Raw genomic sequence first — 19,203 nt, 5'->3', positions numbered from 1 at the left:
TCGACAAGAGTCGCTACGTAACGTCCCGAGCCATTTGGATAGTTTACAGTGAAACTATTGTTTAGTAATGCACACTGGCTACTTGGCGTTGAAATAAACCAACATGTGTATGGCGTAAAATGTGGCGTAATAGCAGCATTGCGTGAAGTGCAAAATTTGATGGGTGTGCAAGCACTGCGGCAGAGTAGACGACTCGCGCGCACCGCGACCTGATCACTCGCCTATAATATATCAGCAGAGAATCCTTTTTACGAAACAATCACGCATATTCGCGAACACGATACTCCAGTTCCACAGCAGCACCTGCCTTTAGAAACAGCTCCCGCTCGAACGCGTAGGCTTATCTCTTGCAAGACGCAGGTTTACAGCACCCTATATTAGTTGAGAACATAATGATCCCAATACCTCAAATGTTGATACTTCGTTTTACGAAACAAAAATAAAATGTTACGACTAGATATGGTGCAAATATCTCAGAGCAGGCGCACCATCGCCTCGCTGTGTTCATTGGGAGTCAATTACCATGCTTTTTTTTTTCGTTCACTTCTTCGTTCGCAAGCTCCATGTACCAAGTATATAATCAACCTTATATTCCAGGCAGTGAAAACAGACGAACCAGATCCCGATTACGGCGTACTAGCAAAATAAAAACTATCCTCGAAGTGCTCATCAAATTTAAGCTCGAGCAATCATTCACGATTGCTCGAGTTTTCCGAAATTAAACTGAACGAAATTAAATATATGCGGATTCCACGCACTGCGCCAATCGATGCAAGCGAAGCTTTCTGTGCTGTTTGCTTTGATTGACGATAATTAGTGGCGATGTTGACGGCGAATGTTTATTTCTTCAACGTTTAGTTCAACACGAGAGTGCGTGCGCGTTGTTTACGTTGAACGTTGCCTTGCGTTCACGACTGCTGTCTGTCTGCGTAGTGCACAGAACACACAACGGGAGGCATTTGCTTGAGGTGGTGTTGTTCGCCACACTTCATAACCCCTTACAGGGTTGAGCATATTCATTGCCTCACACGGCACATCGCATCGCGACATAATTAAAGTTTAATTGAATTATGGGACTGCACGGGCCAAAGCTACAATCGGATTGTGTGGAACACCGTAGTGGCGGACTCTAGATTAATTTTTAACACCCTGGTATTCTTTAACGTGTCCCAGCACGGCAGCCGCACTTCGCCCCCGTCGGTCTGGATCAAACGCGCGACCTCGAGCAATACCAAAGCCGCAAAGCTACCGCGGCGGGCACAGAAGCGTTGATTTGACGTGTGACCACTTCCGAAGTGTCGCCTATACCCTACGGTGCGCTTTAATGCGGCTCTGTTTCTGCACGCCCTGCGTAAGTTGTCCGCTTGAAACATTTACCTGGTGCTTATTTTTCAGACATAGCAGAAACGTACCCTATTTTAACTTGAACTTAAATTTTATAGCGCTGTCATGTCCATAGTAGTAGCGTTTTCTTGCCTTCTCCCGTCACCTTCTACCTGTGCCCCCCTCCCCTGTATGCGAACTGCGAGCGAAGAGTGGCAAGTTAATACTAGTGCCAGCGGTGCTAGTGGCTTACTATATACTTTCCGCTGAGGCCGAAAAATACACTAAATCGCAATATGCTACGCTCGAAGTATGCTATACGCTCCGGTGTTCGTTCTGTCGGCTCGTGCGCATTACTAATGGCCACTGTGTATACATACCTTGCAAAGGCGGATGCGTTGACAGCACGGCGAGAACAGAGTGTGATACGAAAATGTCCACGTCGAGCTTCCAAAGTCAACACTAGTCCTATCGCGCTATCAGCGTTGTCACGACAGCCACCAGTGGTATACGCTGTTATTTTATTACCGTCTTATCACGGCGACTGCGAGAGTGCAACTGAAGTGCAGTCAGCCTTTTTCGCATGAGCAAAAAAACAGATGGCTTGCGACGAGCTCTTGACGTTCCAAACGCAGACTGACAGGCGTGACGTGTCCGTTTGCAACAATCAATTATCTTGCCGGACGCTACATTGAGCACGTATTCGCTGCCACGTACGACCTCATTGGCTTAACGAGGTTTGTAACGTCCCAATGCAACACTGGCTCTATGAGACGGGCCTTGGTGGAGGGCAAGGGATTAATTCGGCCACTTGTGGCTCTTAAATGTGCACCTAGATCTAGACGCAGTAGCGTTCTTGCATTTCGTCCCCATCGAAATGCGGCCTCCGGGGCCAAGAATCGAACCCGCAACCTTGTGCTCAACAGCAGAACGCCATGGCCACTGAATAACCGCAGCGTGTACTTCATGTTATTTCCCCGACTACCTTGTTGTTTTCACTGGTGACCTTGCAGCTGCACCGCAGCGCTGGCTTATCAGACTTTTTTAAAAGCAACGCGCACTCGTCGTGTTTTTTTAAGTGCAAGGTTTCCGCTTCGTGCCCTCTGTCGTATGCGCGGCGGACATTTGCTAGTCCCATTGTGTTCATGTAAAAGCTAAAGCAACCCGTTCTGAATCACAACTGCCAAAAAAAAAAAGACAAAGCCAAGCTCAAAATATCGAGAACATTCTCCTTAGCTGAAGTTTCAAAGCTTTACGAGTTTGAAACTAAATAGGTGCTCCAGCTGAATATCCGGTTGTGTCTGTTCCATTATGCCGTCATCGCGCCACCCTATCAACGGCAGCCTCACACTCATCATATGACTAAGGAAAACAACACTATGCCCACCATCGCCACTGCAGGGTTATCAGTGTCATGCACCTGCGGCAGTTGGGAGCCGGACCGTTCTAAACTTTACCCTAGAAGTTTCGCACTTTCATCGACGGCTTCAAAGTTAAGCATGAAGCTCAATATGGATTGTTCTGGACGGTGATGTAATGTTAAATTCTGTATTAAAAAAACATAGCGGTGGGAAAACTTACTTCAGCTTCCTTAAACTTTTGGAGTTACATGGCTACAGCTCAACATTTATTCGCTGTTCCCGTGCGTGTGCCACTTGATTCCGCACTATAATGGTGATGTACACTTAGCGCGCGAAGTGTCGAAAATTCCCCCCCCCCCCCGTATTCTGCTTGATTTGCAGCAAGACCTTCAAATACAAACGTTCCTGCAAGCAACGTCGTCGTAGAAGGAACCTGGTATCGGTTTGGTTGTGGATTTGTTTGTTTATAATGTGGAAAATTGCCAGTGCATCCTGAAACAAACCCCGCAGTAAACCATGTATAAACAAGGCCAGTACTGACGAGTCGCGACCGGCTCCTCGATGCATGCTCTAAGTAAGTGTGGGTGCCTGAATGATTTCTTTCCGATCTTTAAAAAAAAATCCGTCAATATCGACTTCCTCGGCATCGTTAGCTGAATAATCATCAGCAATCCTTCACGATTTTGTCAGAGTCTTACTGCGTCTAGACACCCGCACTTATCGCGAACATCACATTCGTTGGCCGCCCGTCACTTAATTGCGGCCTGTGTTGTTAGTTCTGCTGCCTCTACACATAGATTTGCTCTTGAGCTAGCTTGCCACTCGTAGGCAAATGCGTCTCTTGTAATAGTTCGGTGGGCCTCTTGCCGGCGTGACGTATGACCGCAGAGAAGCAATTGAGCGTACAAGCTATAGTTAAACTTACCCGTAACGTGATGTGTACCATTCCAAAAACTGCCTGGAACACCAATGCAGCGTCTACAGGCGTGTGCTTCATCGACTCGGCACTCGTCCTTGTTTACACAGCTGTTCTGTAGCATAGACGTAACCAACACTCGTGTTATCTCAACAGGACGACCCTCCAGCGTCGACGAAAACTAGGGCGGCGTGAAAGTCTATAGGGTCTGACACAGCGACTGGCGACAGATGCAAAACGGTAAGAACGTTCTGAACGCGCCCACTGCTTTTTCCGTTTGGCCACAGTTGCGTGTTTAGCTATAAAACGTTAGGTGCAGGATACCAACATGTGACAAAACCGAATGCAACGTCAGTGCCGTTCCTGGAGACGCAGTCGAAAGATATTTCTTAGAATATCTCGCAAGAGCCATGTCCGCGTTTGTTTTAGATGACTTGCTATAAAGCACATGCAGCATGAATGGTATATGGCACAATCCCTTTCACCCATGCAAGTTGAACCTAAGTGTGTTTTTCTAGTCTTGTTCCATCGGGACAGAATTCCTGCACGCGAGCACTATGGAATATTAGCAGGAATAAGAGCAAAATGAGGGAACGGAAAGAAAACACTTAAAATGATTTCTTGCCGTTCACGATCGGTGTCGCATTCAGTGCGCTTACTATACAATACATTTTCGAGCCCTTCTGCTCCCGTCGCAGGTTGCGTGAGTCAAACTATCATTCTACGTATCTCTCGCAGCTATCAACGCCGCGTGCTGTCCACGACAGTGAGTGTCGAACACACGGTAAATGCAAGGCTTTTCAACAACCTCGGAGACCACACATATGCGTACACACTTGCAAGCTTTTTACTGTTCGCCTATCACTCTCGAGCGCATAAAAAAACGCTATCGTGAGCTTTAGGGGTTCAAGGAAAGACGTGAATGCGTATGCAAATAGCACTGTGGGAGCACTGGGAGCGACACTCTAGGTCGAGTGATGATGTCTTCAGTGTTACGCTATTGCCGGCAAGCAACAGTGCCCATGTATGCGCAACGCTGCCGACGCGCGTGACACCTGCCGCGCAGGCTGTAGATATTTCAGTGCTGCAGGTGCTGCAAATGTGTCCTGGTGCTGTTTCTATAGTGCGCTCGAGAATGTGCTCACAAAAAAAAAAGGGGAGGATGGGGGATGTTGGCAATGTGCACCGAAACAAGCCTCAAGAATTCCAACATCTACATGAGAAGGGGAGGAGCGCAGCTGCACAATAATGGTGAAAAAAAAAGAATATGGAAGGCTACGGTGGACGTGCCAGCTTTAGTTGAGCACCGAAACCACTATCCAGCAACGCAGGCTAAGTTCCAGTATCCAGTACCATGGCGAAGTTAAGCGACAGCCGGAAGTTTTGGGTCGGGGGTTAACCAACGTACAAATGAAAACAGACGCCGTTCACAGACAAACGAGGAATTCATAAAGGAGAAAATCAGCTTATTTTTTGGACGGCGGTCGGTGTCTATTGTTGCTGGGGCCAGAGTACATGGCAATGCATAGTGTTCGGTGCCCTTTCCCTCTCAAGGGGGCATGTCATTCCGTTCTTGAGCTTTTTGTAGTTTGAGCACTGCGACCACGCTCCTGCGATATATATAGGAGTTGTTCCTTGTGAGTCACAGAAACTCGCCATCGAAGACAGGCTATCGCCTGTCCTTCCTTTTTGGTTGTCACGGGAAGTCTTGAAGTTTACCCGTATAACACCGTGAATACATGGATGGAGCGCTATGTCGGTACGTACTTACAGGTTTATACGTGACGAAATCCACCATACACGGCGTCCAACCGGCATTCTCGGGCAGAGAGCCAAATTCAAATATATTTATAATGAATAAATATGAAACTGCAACAGCTTCAAATTTACGTTTCGTCAGGGTCAGCAGCAAATTTCAGAACGTTCCCAAATGTCTCGGTTGCGTGGACAAGAGATGTGTTAGCGCTAGCTGTACTACAGCTGTGCTGTGGTTGACGTCGATATTTAGGCAGTAAACAGAGTGGTAGTCCGTTTCGGGTATATAGCAAGCGGACGCTGCTACACATACAATTAACAGGACCATCCGTGTACAATGTATATACTAAGTTCTCACGCATGTGCAGTCAACCGATTCTTTCACAGTAAAGTGCGAGCCTGGATTGGCCGGTCGATACACGCCTTCTAACGGCGCGAAGTGACGATACCAGCACGAGCAAGAGAGATCCGCTAGAGATCAGCAAGTCCTTGCTGATCCCGTCGCCTCGCGCCGTTAGAAGGTGCTGATAGGCCGGCTAGACGCTCGAGCGGTACTGTTAAGGAATCGGTCGCCTGCACGTATAAGGTCGTCATACGAGCAGTTTAGAAGCTCCAGGAGAAGAACACGAGAGGAGATGATTTCCTTGGCATATCCGGTGCGCAAGTGGCGATGTTTTTCTGTTTTTAGTTTGTGGCGATGTTCATGGGCAAGTGTTGAGGCAAAAAACTCCGCAGAAGAGCGTCGCTTAAGCATCCCATGCTGAAAATAGGTTGCATTCTTACATTCTCGTTTCATCATTTCAGTTCCGGATTGAAATATACGAACCCTAAGATGCTGCTCAGGAGACCTTCCAAGCCGTCTTGGGATACACTGGAAAGCATCTTATAAAACAAAAGGAAACAAATCGACTATTTCAATTCACACTTAGTTGCGTAAAGCACTTCGGCGTGGAAGACGAAAAATTCCGACACCAGCCGCCGATTTCAAATGAAGCTGCGCGCGTCAGTACCGGTAACTTATGTTATACCGAGTGGGCGCGCTCCCGCTTAGACAAGCGTCGTAGTCTTTGAAGCTTAGCAGCTGCATTCGAGTGTCGCAGTCTCCGCTCTCCCGCACGAGCAGTTCGGGCGCTCTCTATGCGTACACGCCTTCGTGCCGGCGGCGCGAAAGATCGCGGAATGTTTTCCGACAGCACGGGAAGCCAGGTCAAGGCGCCCCGCGTCCTTGCCTTTCCTGCATGGTGCCTACCCGCAACCTCGCCATACATGATGCACGCTGCTCACCGTGGGAAACGGCCGCTTAAAAGCGGCCGCGGCCACAATGTACAGTCGAGAGCAAAAGTCTATACACACCATGACATCAGCAAATAATAATAATTATTATAATTATAATAACAATAGATTTCCTCTAGCACAGCCGTGTAACGTGAAATTGTCTTAATACATGACGCTGGTCAAACGGGCGAACGTAGGCACTATCACTTGATTTCAGCCTTTATGCCTAGGCTGCGAAGAAAAAAATTTTAGGACCTCCTCTGCTCCCCAGACTTCTGCGCTCGACTGTGTAAGCATACAGCTCGCGTATTGACACGAGAAGCCCATTTCTAGCGTAAGAGTAGACAACCTAAGAACTGAAGCTTTCTTATTGTCCCCATCCCGCGGGGCTTTCTCTAAAAACAACTCGTCCCGTATTCATAGTAAGCTTCTAGCAACAACCAGGACCACACAAGAAGGGAACACGACAAGGCGCTGCATGCACTCAGAGCCCTGTCGCTATCTACTCCTTGTGTCCCCCCTGTTTGCACTAAAATTTTATTACGAATACGCACCAACTAGCCCACCAATGCGTCCTGCTGCATGAACTCGTCCCGGTTTCGTGTCAGACTTCGCATCCACCCAGCACGAAGGCGAGTTATGATAAAGACAACACGACGTCCTCGTCTACTGTCTACGGTAAATCGCGCAGCCCGTTAAAATACGGTTGACGGTTATATTCCATATCCATTCCTATAATAGCCAGGATTCTGGCTTTTAGATTTGAACGCTGAAAGAGAATGGCAAAACACGTCTGGCAGGTAAAAAATTCACCATTCGGTAAAAACAAAAAGCAGGGATTTTTCTTCTTGTTCTTTATTTTTATATATTGATATGTAACGCCCCGCCACTGAAGTAACCGAGCATTTCAATGCAGTAAAACAACAAGCAGCACCTCTTTCCCCCTTTTTTTTGCCAGTTTGCCAACCTTAGTGTGCCTAAATTTATGGCGAGTAACATACTTGGGGCAAACGTGACGGTTGTTACTTCCAAAATTATTACAGCGTTACCGCAGGTAAGGACATCGCACACTGCTGCCTTTTTGTGCTGCAGGAGCAGCGCATTAAGAGGAAGCTTTAGCTCGGAGCCAACTCCTATTTCCCTATTCATATACATTGACATCAAGAAATCCTCTCATCAGACAAACACTGACCCAATTTGAATTAAATTTGCGGCACTTATGAACCGAAGGCAAGGTTCCACCGATGCTTAACTGGAAGGAGAATTTTCATTTAGGGCCTCAAATTTTATACGAAAATTGCCAAAAATCGACAAAATACCAAAAAAAAATTGAAGCCTGACGTTTCCAACTCCGTGGCTCTGCACCGAACAAACAGACATCGCAATTCTGTAAACTGAATATGTTACATCGTGTGAAACGTTTAAATAATATGTATTAGTCCGCAGGAGGACGGACAGGTAGGCTAGCTGGTAATGCATTATTATAAGAACTTAGAGCGCTATAAACACACAGGACGTAGAAAAAGACACACACACCACGGACGCGGCCTTCTAGTTTTGTTTAAGTGACGATCGCTCATTTTTGGCGACTTCATGGGGCGCAGCAACAAGATACGTCGATATTTGTTTTCTATGCATATAAACGCAGAAAAACCAAGAAACATGGGAAGATTTCATTTTGCTAAAAAGAAATCCGACGAAGTCGGAAGCCTACTTGTGTACAAAGAAGCGGGGTACACCAACGCCGTCATCACGCTGACGTTACTCACACAAAGTATCTGTACGTTATGTTCCAGGGTTCCCCAGCTACCATTAGCGAAGCAGCTCTAAAAGGGAAAAAAAACACTATGCAACATACGATTATGCCACCTCTACGGCGTTCGGTTGACAGAGGTCGGACAACCGAGCACGTAGGTCTCGTAAACGTATCTAGCAGTTCTAACGCGACGTTTTAACGCGACAGCGTTAAGGAGCCCGCACCGCAAAAAATCCGGTGTCGGCGCCCCACGTCGGGCGTCGGACATCTTCCGCCAAAAATATTTTCGAACCACGTATACCCAGACCTTCCACGTGGCGCAAGAAAGTGACTGAATTGAATTGAATTTCTCAAGCTAAAATACGCGGAAAAATCATAAACTACAACTTACACACAACCTACAGAGATGACAGTTCTCGGAGTGTAATTTGAATACACGAGAAAACATAATTCTGTTACGCGAAAACTCAAACAAACCACTTTTCCAGCGTTTCTACAATGAATAAATCGCAGATCGCGTCCGCCATTTGCGCACGCCGGCGCGTAAATATCTCGGAGTCCACAAAGCAGCGCGCCCGCTTCGTTGAAACACTTCCAGATGGCGTTCGCCTCCGCCACGTCGCGGCCCATTCAAGAGGCCGCGTTTCTACCAGAAAGCCCACCTTCGTGCATAGCGTTCGGCGCGAGCGTTTCCCGGTAAACATTACGGTTATACACGCTGCAGTTGCCGGGAAGCTTGAGAAGCAGTCAGGAATATTTGAATGCTGTCAAGTTCCGCTCTTAAAAGCGAAGATTAAGCGTCCTCCAAATTTTTTTTGTTTTCGATTTATATATGCAAAAATGTCTGTCCTAAGCACATATCAGCCACATGTTGTGGATAGAGTTGAAGAAATATTTCGATATCTCTGCTTTACTAGTGCGTAGGCTTTTTCTTTATGGGTGGACCATAATGTCTACATGTCAAAGTATAGATGTTTTGTTTCCGTCTGAAGACAGCTTCTTGATATATCAGTGGCATGAATATATCTACTAATGACAGAATAGAAATAGCTTTGAACAGCCTCGGACACTGTCTCAACTAAATATCCAGGGCACATGCGAGCGCGATAAGCAACGAATTAATTTCAAAGCATAACGTGTGTGGGTTAAGTTTCCAACGTCATTAAAGCACACAGCGCCGTGTACTGTTCCAGAAGAACATTCTTTTGGAACACATCCCAAAAAAGATGACACCATCAAACCAGCCAGTGACGTAAGTCTATCGCCGTTTATACACATTATTCCGTATGTACATGATAAAAAAGTACGACATGTATAAGGCAGCAACGCTACGTGTGACGTGAAATATAAAAACCCCCGCAGTACATCTTACGTAGAAAAACTGTAGACCTAATCAGTATCCCCTTATTTTGGCGTGCCACTGGACGGTCACACGGGCTGGGAACCTCGCTAGATATCTCGAGCGTCTGATAGATGCAGAAGTTCGAGCATCCATCCGCGCATGGCGACAGCGCCGGGACGCTATTTCCCGTATTCAAGTTGCTGTCACGCGAGCGAATAATAGCCAGGTGCGTCACCTTCGGTGCTCTCGGTCAGAACGCAGAGGAAAGGCGGGGCGGACGCGCACGCACTGACTCGCTCGACGCGCCGTGTACAAGGAAGAGCGCCGCGGGGAAGTGAAGCCGCCGCCCTCGCCCGTCGTTCCACCGTCATTGCACCGACTTCCGCGACGCAATGGTGATCAGACGCCAGCGTGGCGGCGGTACCGTACCCCGAGTGAAGTCCATGCCAGCCTTCCGCCATTCGCGCTTAGAGTTACTGTGCAGGCTCCCTTTAGGAAGCCGCCTACGCAGCAACTCCATCCGCGCTGTGACGCGAGCGCCCCTCGCAGCGTGCTTTTCCTGCGTCCCTCCCGTTCGATCCCGGTGGAGCCAGCCGGATCCTCGGCTTCAGTCACTGCAACACCAACAGCACAGTGCCATGCAAAGCGTGCAGAGGCAGCAGTTCTTCCAGCAGTCGTCATCCTTCTTCTTTTCGTGTACGACCCTGCGAGGAAAGAACAATTGCACGCGTGAAAATGGATATAGGGCTCTTTTGACGATTGTTCTATCGTGCCCACCTTTTTTTTTTTTGTTTAAGCAGTCTGGAAGGCTATTTAAGGTAGCCTTCTAGACTGCTGTTGCTTTATCTGCCTTCCGATTTACCAAAGGAGACTGATATTGTGTATACTTACCGTATAGTGTCCGTCCTCTTTTTTTTACCAAAGCAGATATCACTGTAGTACTCGTATATCTGTTTTATTTTAGTTCGATTTAATATTTAATGAATACCAACGCAAAATTCAGAATGGCTGCTAGCGGGGCTTATTGGTACGCGGACTTAATACGGTAAACAGCGGAAACACGGATAAATGACTGTAGACCGCACCAGTGCTGTCCACTTCTAGCCTTTGTCCTTTGTCTGCACTATCGACCAGAGGATACATACTAAACATTTTTATACCTTTACGAGTCTATAAGGGGTGTTTCGTTGTCCCATCGCTAACACCCTCACGTTTAAGGGGTAAGATCGAATCGTCGGTGACGACCAATTAAGCTTTCTTGTTTGCAGACATCTTGTGGCAAGTAAAAATTATGGCAGCAGCGACAGGCGACAGGAAAACTGCATTAAATAAATTTTCAAAACTGTCCCTATCAAATTCTATTGTCAGATATTTCTCTGTGTCCAAGGTGGTCAGAATTATTACACAGTTTTCAACTGCATATTTTCTCTTGTAAATGTCGCCAGAACTCGCTGTCGTGTTCAATAAAAAAAAATTATAGCCTTAAAGCCAGGGGTGTTACCCATGGAACAAGTGTGCAAAATTTGTTAGAGTATGCCGACAAACGTCAGAGTCACCACCGTAAGTTTACCTTCTGTTTACGTTCATAAAGAGCTCTTTTGTGTTTTCAATCGACGTTATGTTAAAGCAAGCAACTCGCAAACGAAAACTCTGATGGCCACTGATGGACGTCACCTTGGTTCACAGAGAAATGAAAGCGGCAAGCGGTGTCTGTTAACCGGGAGTTTTTCGTCCTATTTTTCTACAAGCTCTATGTATGAACGATCACTGGTGGGTAGTTGTGGAAGGATCACACTAAAATGTCTACAACAGCGCGTGTTCTAATTTTGTGTGAGAAAAAAAAATGGCATCTTCCGTGAACGATGTAAATGGGCTTGTTTCGTGCGTCCTTCTGTCTTAGACTGGAGGCCACCATGCTTGTACGACTCAAACAGATCTGAGTCACATAGACATGGCACACATAAGGTCTAATTAAGTATAATTGGTTGACCATTTTACCGCCATCACGGCCTTTCCCAAGGCGCTGATGTACTTCTTTAGAAATGAAAAGTTTGAAGTCACCGTAAGATTACTTTGCCGGCGTACAGATTTTCGTGTTATCCATACATAAACTTCGGATATCGTAGAAACGACAGTTCGATCAAAGTGTCTTGTCGTATAGGCAGTCTACAGGCAGTTCATGCACAGTTCATGCATACAGAAGAAATCGTCCTTAAACAGTACATAACATCCGGGCAGTTGAAAAAAAAAAGCGATCATTATAAACTCAGATATCGCTACACGTTAGTTTGTTGACATCGTGATAAGCTCACTGTTTCCACCAATATAGCGACGTTATTAGGACCTGCAGTAGCATAACCATGTAGTCACACAAAGTGATCGTATTCTTAAGTTCACTCATATGTAAAATCTGCTTTTTGGTTACCCGAACACACAGCTAGAGGTATAACGTCGTGTAGCAGTTTATGTTCAAGCTGCACGCTGGATTGCACTATCTCGTGGTATTCTAAAACATCGCCTTTCGGTGGCGTTTTTTTTTTTATAGGTGACGATAAAACTGTTTCACGCGTATTAAAATGTCAGTCGTCGCGAGAAACCGTGGCAACAAAAAAGTACAAAGCAGCGACAAACGGCGTCTCAGGCATGTGGGGGAAAAAGGAACAGAAAGAGAAAAACAATCATACTTAAATGACGGCTCGAGGCCTATTTCGGGGAAGCGGGTAAAGTGAAGGGAGATCGGGCTAAGTGTGGCTCCCTAAGTAAGCTTCACAAGCGGAACACATACATACGCTCTCTCTTTACATCCTGAGGTTCACTCCAAGCGAACGCGCAACTTTCCACAAGGAGAGGAGCGTCGCGTCCTTTTCCACTTGCACAAATATAAACTGGCAACATGAATTTCACTAAGTATCTCTCTCGGGCTAGCAACCTTAGAAGAGAATCGGTGGTGCGTGGGTATAATGCACCTAAAACTTTCCTCTATTGCGTATATTCTTCACTGATTCTGACTAGACAAAAATGAAACGAACATACAACAGATGGCAAATATCTGTTTACAACGCGGTACATTTATCTTGCTCTTCTTCATACATGTTATGCCGATTCCACGCACTGTGGGAATCAATGTACGCGAAGCTTTCTGTGCTGTTTGCTGTGGTGGGCGATAATTAGCGGTGCTGACAGCGAATTCTTAATTTCTTCAGCGTCGAGTCCAATACGAGAGTCCCGAGTTGATGTTAAACGTTACCTTGCGTGCACCACTGTTTGCCTGGGTAGTACACGGAACACACAGGCAGATATTTGCTTCAGGCGTTGTTGTGCGCCATTATTCATAATCTCTGATCGGGTTAAACATTATCATTGCCTCACATGAACATCGCATCGTGGCAGAAGTATTAAACTTTAATTGGATTATGGGGCTGTACGTGGCAAAACCACAATCGGATTATGAAGCACACCGTAGTGGCGGATTAATAGACAGTTTTTAATTGAGCGTGTTTAGCATAACAACGGGCTTAGCGGAATAGCGGAATCGAAATGCGCATGCGCAGAACGCTAAACGACCCATATAGCGTTTAGCGTACGCATGCTATTCCTCAGATTTAACGTTACCATTCTACGTGCTTTACACAGTTTACGTAAAACATGGCGGCGTTCCCCGCCGCCCGCTTCGAACTGAATTTGGCGTTGCTTTTGTAGAATCCACTTCGTTCCTAGGAAATAACTGTGTAAACGGCGTTGTCGGCGCGCGGGCGAGCGTCGCTTGCGGCCAATCACGCTACACCACCTGCGCTGCGCCAGCCGAAATGCCTGCCCTCTTTGAGCATGCGCAGAACGATCCCCAAACCGCATGCAATGCATTGTGGGACGGCGCAGTCGGCGCAACCAACACGCGGATGGAGCAAGAGCCATCTCGACATCGTGCACGTTGGAGCGCGTTGGTCGCGTCCTGTTACGTTGGCTGCGCCAGTGCGTCGAACTGTAGGCGTTGTTCTCTCCAACGTGACGTAGCGCGCGCGCGCGTGTGCGTGTGCGTGTGTGTGTGTGTGTGTGTGTGTGTGTGTGTGTGTGTGTGTGTGTGTGTGTGTGTGTGTGTGTGTGTGTGTGTGTGTTCACGTTACGTGGGACTATATACGCGCCTTTAGTCTCAGGCCGCTTCGACGACAGAGTATTATGGATAACCTTATGGAGTTTTCGAGATCGCTCCTCGTTTCGAACGCGTCGAGGCCTAATGAGAGAAACCTCAAAGGTGCCAGCACCTACTATCGGCGAAGTCGGGAAATAGGCGCGACGGCATATGGCCTCTCAGATCGGAAGAATCTCGGAGGCTATTGTCGACAGCCTGTACTGCTTATACCGATCTCGCCGCGGATCGGTGGACATGGAAAGTACAAATGCAACGCGCTCCCGCTTCCACTGTGCTGCCTCTCGCACTTTCCGGGCGCACACACGAAACTACGCTATCACGCTATACTAAAACTCGCTTTCTGCAAAGATCGTTTGTGCAATGCTAACGCTATTTCCCATAACCTTACGATTACGCTAACGTTAGACTAAAGCTGTCTAATTTTTACATTCCGGGGTTCTTTAACGTGCACCTAAATTTCACGTCACATTTTCCTTCTCCGTCCTCTCCCCCTGTATGGGAACTGCAAACGAAAGGTTGCAAGGCTGTCTGAGTCGGCTCTACCCATTCTTTGCCTCCTCTCTCTCATCCTCTCTTCCATTGTACCTACCTCCCTCTGGACACTGCCTTCCCTCTGGTTCATGGAAAGGTGTGCATCATTTTCTGCAATGCTTTTGCGGGTGGTGACGGATAATTACAGCTGCCTAATGTGGTGACGTCTAGGCAGCTCCAGAGGGCATTGTGCACTTGCGACGCGATGTAGAGGTCCAAACGCGTTTCTCGCGTCGCCTTTCATCTCTTCCACGCTCCTTCCATGTATATACACACTCTGAACCACCCCCCGAAGCGGCGTGCAAGACAGCAGCAGCAGCAACAGTGGAAAAGTCGAAGGAAGAGGCAAATAAAGCTTCCCTTTAAAAAATCGGAAAAGTGGAAGCTTCTTCCAGCGCCAGCAACGTCATCTCATAACGCCACGATGGTGCCTACCCACTCAATATTTCTCTCCGGCGAGAGTAAATTGGCCCAAACGGTTCCGCCAGAATGTCATCCGCTTCCTTAGAGCGACGCACAAGAAAATTTAACGTTAACAACACGACCGCATCCCAGCGTTGCTAGTTAAAAGAATCCCAACATTCTAATGAACGACTGTGTACAGGTTAAATGAGAACAACGCATAAAGTGTAGCATTAGCCGTCGACTACGCCTCTCAAGCTTGTTAGCTTTTTTTTTCTTTTTGTCTTTCAGTATTCACGAAGATTGGAGCACCAGTGTCGCGCTAACAAGCTTCGTTAACGAGGATGGCCTCAGCGCTACGCGTGTACTCTTCTTCTGCTCCCCTTGTGCATAATGTCAACCAGGTGTCACGCGCTTGAACCGCTTGCAAAGTTCTAGCGCCTTTGACACGCTTTTTTCTTCTTTTGTCGCCTGTGCGGAGTCAGTCTTGTCCTGCCGCTATTTTGTTCACCGCGAAACTATATACAACTTCCAGTACGCATGCTTAACCGAGCAAATGAAGGCCATGGCGCTCCGGCGCCGTAACCCCATGAACGGTATTTCGTATGGTTTTCTTTTTTTTTCAGCATCGCCATCACGGAAAGAACACCCCCAATTTATGCCGCGCTATAACTACGCTGTAATCTGGGCGGAAGTGTATTCCCGTGCGGCCACCGAACTGTTCTATTTCTTTGCTTTTTCTTTCTTAAGTGAAGATAAAAGTGAAAAGCGGAAAGAGAGGTGGACACTTCGTTATAAGGACCTTCCAAACACAGGCGACGCCTACGTCGAAAATGCATTCAAAATATGTTGCATGCATGTGTTTGCGCCTTAATTAACACTGCCTTAGGCGTTAGTATCCCTATGCAGCTCGACGCGGTTATAGAGCACGTTTGATTTTTAGAGACATCCGTGAAATAGGACGTGTTCCCGCTCAGAGGTTTAGTAACAAACAGTAATACCAGACCAGTGTTGTACAACTAGTGGCCATACAGTCGGCGGCGAAATTTTATGAACTGTGGGTTCTGAGAAAAACTGAATATATTCGCAGCTAGAGCGCGCAGCCAGGTATACAGATTTCCAGCCTGTTCGCATAGTACACGCGAACAACCTACAGTACGGTATCACTGGCGATGGCCGCAAACTACCGGGAAATTAAACGCTTTCTGAGGCCCAACTTTCGCACGGACTAGTCGCTACTTCCTTCGTCCTCTAAGAGCAATCGAGCGCGTAACCTTGTCCCAGCCGTTTGCAATTACAGCAGAAAAATTCGACCGTCTGATATATTGAGCCACAATGATAAGTGCTGTCAACAACGTTTCTATACTGTGTAGCACCTGCCGTCGTCCAAAAAAAAAGTTGACTATGTGGGGACCTAAGCAATTCTTATGTGTGAATGCGTGAACATTACTTGTCGCTGACTTCATGTGTTGCGGCGAAATGTTGCCGAGTTTAGTGCTGCCGCGTCGTGTTTCCCAGTGTAATGTTGCTGCTTATGAGGTCGCAACAACGCAAGACGACAAACTGACATTATTGCGATCACTCAGCTGAGTTTTATTTGCGAAGTTCTCACTGCAGTAGGGCTTCATGCACATTGCGTTGAGTTCTTTCTCGATGACACTACTTTTCAGCACGATGACACCATTTTGCCAAGCGATGACACTACTCTGCCGAGCGGCACCACAGTGTTGACACTACATTTCTTCACCGGGTTCGTAGGCGAACGCCACCTCATACTCTCCGAGGATGTCGTAGTCGTCGACCATAGGCTCTGGCGACAGCGTTCGCAGGTCGAGGAAATAAGGGGGGGAGGGAGGGGGGAGGGGGGGTTAGCGTGTTCGATTGCGCAGTGGTAGCAGTGGCGCTATGACAGAGGATCCTCACCGTGGCCACTTTACTTTTAAGTTAGAAAGAGATTACGCAATCTGTGTGCCCTTTCACTGCCACAGCCTTTCTGCCACGGCTTTCTGATGACGGCTGGGTCGCACAATCAGCAAAGTTATGCATTAAAGAAGTGGCAGTTTCCCCCGAAGGCGAAGTATTGAAAGGGACAGCCAGGACTAGCGTTGCGCTCGACCTTTTCGCTTAGTGTTCTAACAGTGAGCGGAGGGCGCGAGGCGAGACAATTGCTGTTCTGCAGCAGGAACAGCGCTCTTGCAGATACGTCACAACGCTGGTGCGATGAGGAACGCCGGAAGCGACGTTACACGTTGCCGCGCCTTGATGGCGCACGAGATGAGACCGACGGAAAACCGTCGGGGTTTTGTCAGCATGCAATGAAATGATTAAATAGATCTGTTAACGTTTCATGCCCGTTCCGCACACAGCTACGCTGAGTGTACAACGCCCATGCCAGCAGCAGAAGCTAGAACGCTGTCCCGCCTTCGCTGCAGAGCCGACTGAGCGGACCGTGCGTCCATTTGGCTTCGTCTCTTTTGCAGCCAAACGCACTGCACCTCTCTGGAGGCCTAACCCTCGCAACGCGTGCCGCGCATGCGCCGTTGACACGATCGCATCTTGAGCGTTCCTGTAATGAGTATACAGCAACAAAATGAAATCTAGCAGGGTGAGAGTATACTCACACGGTGGTGGCCTGTGGCTGCGGCGGTGGGTAGTAGGGCGCCGGCTGCTGGGGAGGCGGGTAATAGCCGCCCTGCGGGGGCATCTGGAAACCCGGCTGTGGCGGCTGGTAGTAGGGGTTCTGCTGGGGGTAGCTCATCACCAGGCAGGTCTCGGAGGCTCACTCACCGACTGTGCTCTCTGACTGCGTCAGAGAACAAGGCGCGCGTCGCGTCATCCTTCGCCGCTAACGCTGGTGCGCAATGTGAAAAGAGAATAGATTACCACGCTTGTATTAACTGCGGGGAATCCCGCCTCCCAGGTTTGCTTTTTTTTCTTTGCTGTTTCTCTCTCTTCCTCTGTCTCTATTATATCTTTGAGAGCCACAAGGCAACAGTGGGCGCCTACGCGTAGCCGTGAGGCTAGCGTTTATTTGTTTGTTCCTTTGTTGTTTTCGTTCTGCTCTCCGTTCGTCTTTACGCAGCCTTTAACTACGAACGCTTGGATGACTGGATGACGCTTGGCGCCCGCCACGCGTCATTCTATCGGTGAACAGAATTCGTGTTTATGTTCGTGTTTATATTTATGGCATCTTCGACCGATCCCTCCGACTCGTACCAGCAGCGCTGTAAAGCCCATCTAAGACCGCATTAAAGCTCTATGGTAAAAACAACGTATAATAGCAATAATATGATTAATTATCGCCATTCGAGGCCGCTTATTCTCCAATGCAGCTCAGTTTTCGCGCCGTACTACCTACACTACTTTTGCAGCGCTGCCGGAGTTCTCGAACAACCATGCGAATACGGCCTTAGTGGCAGCTGTTTTGTTTTGTTTTCGTCGCCGATTTGATTTGCTTTCTTGAACAAACGGGCAAGTATTAGGACGCCTAGTGCCAAGTATTCACGGTAAACCGAAGGCAGAAGATTGTGACTTCGATGGACCATAGGCGACTAAGGGTGCGACCTCAGAAGCCGGTGCCAAGAAAGAAGCGCGCACATCGAAGCCCAAAATATTGCTCTGGGCCAGATTGGGGCTTCACCCTTGCACGTGTTTAGGCAAGTCACATATCGGCACTTTAGTTACGGAGCTGCTCTACCCAGAGGGTTGTAAAAGTGTAGCTAACATAAACGCTAGAGAAGGAGTGAGTGTGTGTATATATATATATATATATTTCCGTATTAACGTACATTATGTACCTCTCTCTCTCTTATATATATATATATATATATATATATATATATATATATATATATATAAGAGAGAGAGAGGTACATAATGTACGTTAATAACTTCTGTGCTATTCGACCAGATGGACACAAATGGGTGAAGTCTAAGCAGGCAATAACAACGTTGACCACGGTCGTTAGCCAAGGCAAATTGGGGAGTTTTCTAAAGAGCGAACGTTATGAACCATACATAGAAAACAAAAGAAAGGAAGGAAAGTAAAGAAATTAAGTAAGTTCTGGGGAATGCGCTTTGTCTGGTCAGGCTGTTACAAACCGTTAGTGCAATAGTGTCTAAACTTGAGCATGATGGCAAGTCAAGAATAGGCCAAAGAAAGAAACAAGAATGAAATTACAGGACAGCGCTGGGCTGTCATTTTCTTTCCTTGTTGCGTCCTTTGCGCTGTTTTTATACCATGCAGGCATTAGGGATGCTTTATAACTATGGCAAGCCCAAAGCCAGCAGACACTATCAGCCCTTTTCTATAGTTTGGGTACTGCGCATGGGCACAATCACTAACGCAAACTTTTTCAGGCCCCGTTAAGAACCCTTTAGCCTACGCGAGCCCGT

General features: G+C 47.5%; 2 protein-coding genes across 12 annotated transcripts in view; both read right to left on the bottom strand.

The window, feature by feature from the left end:
* Positions 1 to 3,824, bottom strand: part of LOC135920800 (proline-rich antigen-like) — a 224,553-nt gene extending 220,729 nt beyond the window's left edge. For 5 of the 8 annotated variants that reach the window (XR_011507950.1, XM_070523449.1, XM_065455064.1 and 2 more), the window contains exon 1: positions 1,704 to 1,857. The gene's annotated coding sequence lies outside the window, so the exon portion shown is untranslated. Of the gene's footprint in view, positions 1 to 1,703; positions 1,858 to 3,609 lie in introns of those variants that run through there. The other 3 variants (XR_011507942.1, XR_011507937.1, XM_070523442.1) reach the window with 1 other exon arrangement.
* Positions 3,825 to 9,634: 5,810 nt separating this feature from the next.
* LOC135920794 (cysteine-rich and transmembrane domain-containing protein 1-like) overlaps positions 9,635 to 19,203 on the bottom strand; it is a 23,660-nt gene continuing 14,091 nt past the window's right edge. For 2 of the 4 annotated variants that reach the window (XM_065455053.1, XM_065455052.1), the window contains exons 2-3: positions 17,430 to 17,611; positions 9,635 to 10,432 (exon numbers count right to left, since the gene is read on the bottom strand). In XM_065455053.1, coding sequence (XP_065311125.1) covers positions 10,336 to 10,432; positions 17,430 to 17,566 — 234 coding nt within the window. In that variant the 5' untranslated portion in view covers positions 17,567 to 17,611 and the 3' untranslated portion in view covers positions 9,635 to 10,335. The remainder of the gene's footprint in view (positions 10,433 to 17,429; positions 17,612 to 19,203) is intronic. The other 2 variants (XM_065455055.1, XM_065455054.1) reach the window with 1 other exon arrangement.

The sequence above is a fragment of the Dermacentor albipictus genome, chromosome 1 (genome assembly GCF_038994185.2).
Source record: "Dermacentor albipictus isolate Rhodes 1998 colony chromosome 1, USDA_Dalb.pri_finalv2, whole genome shotgun sequence".
NCBI classification, from domain to species: domain Eukaryota; kingdom Metazoa; phylum Arthropoda; class Arachnida; order Ixodida; family Ixodidae; genus Dermacentor; species Dermacentor albipictus.
This window is presented reverse-complemented; position numbering and strand designations above follow the sequence as displayed.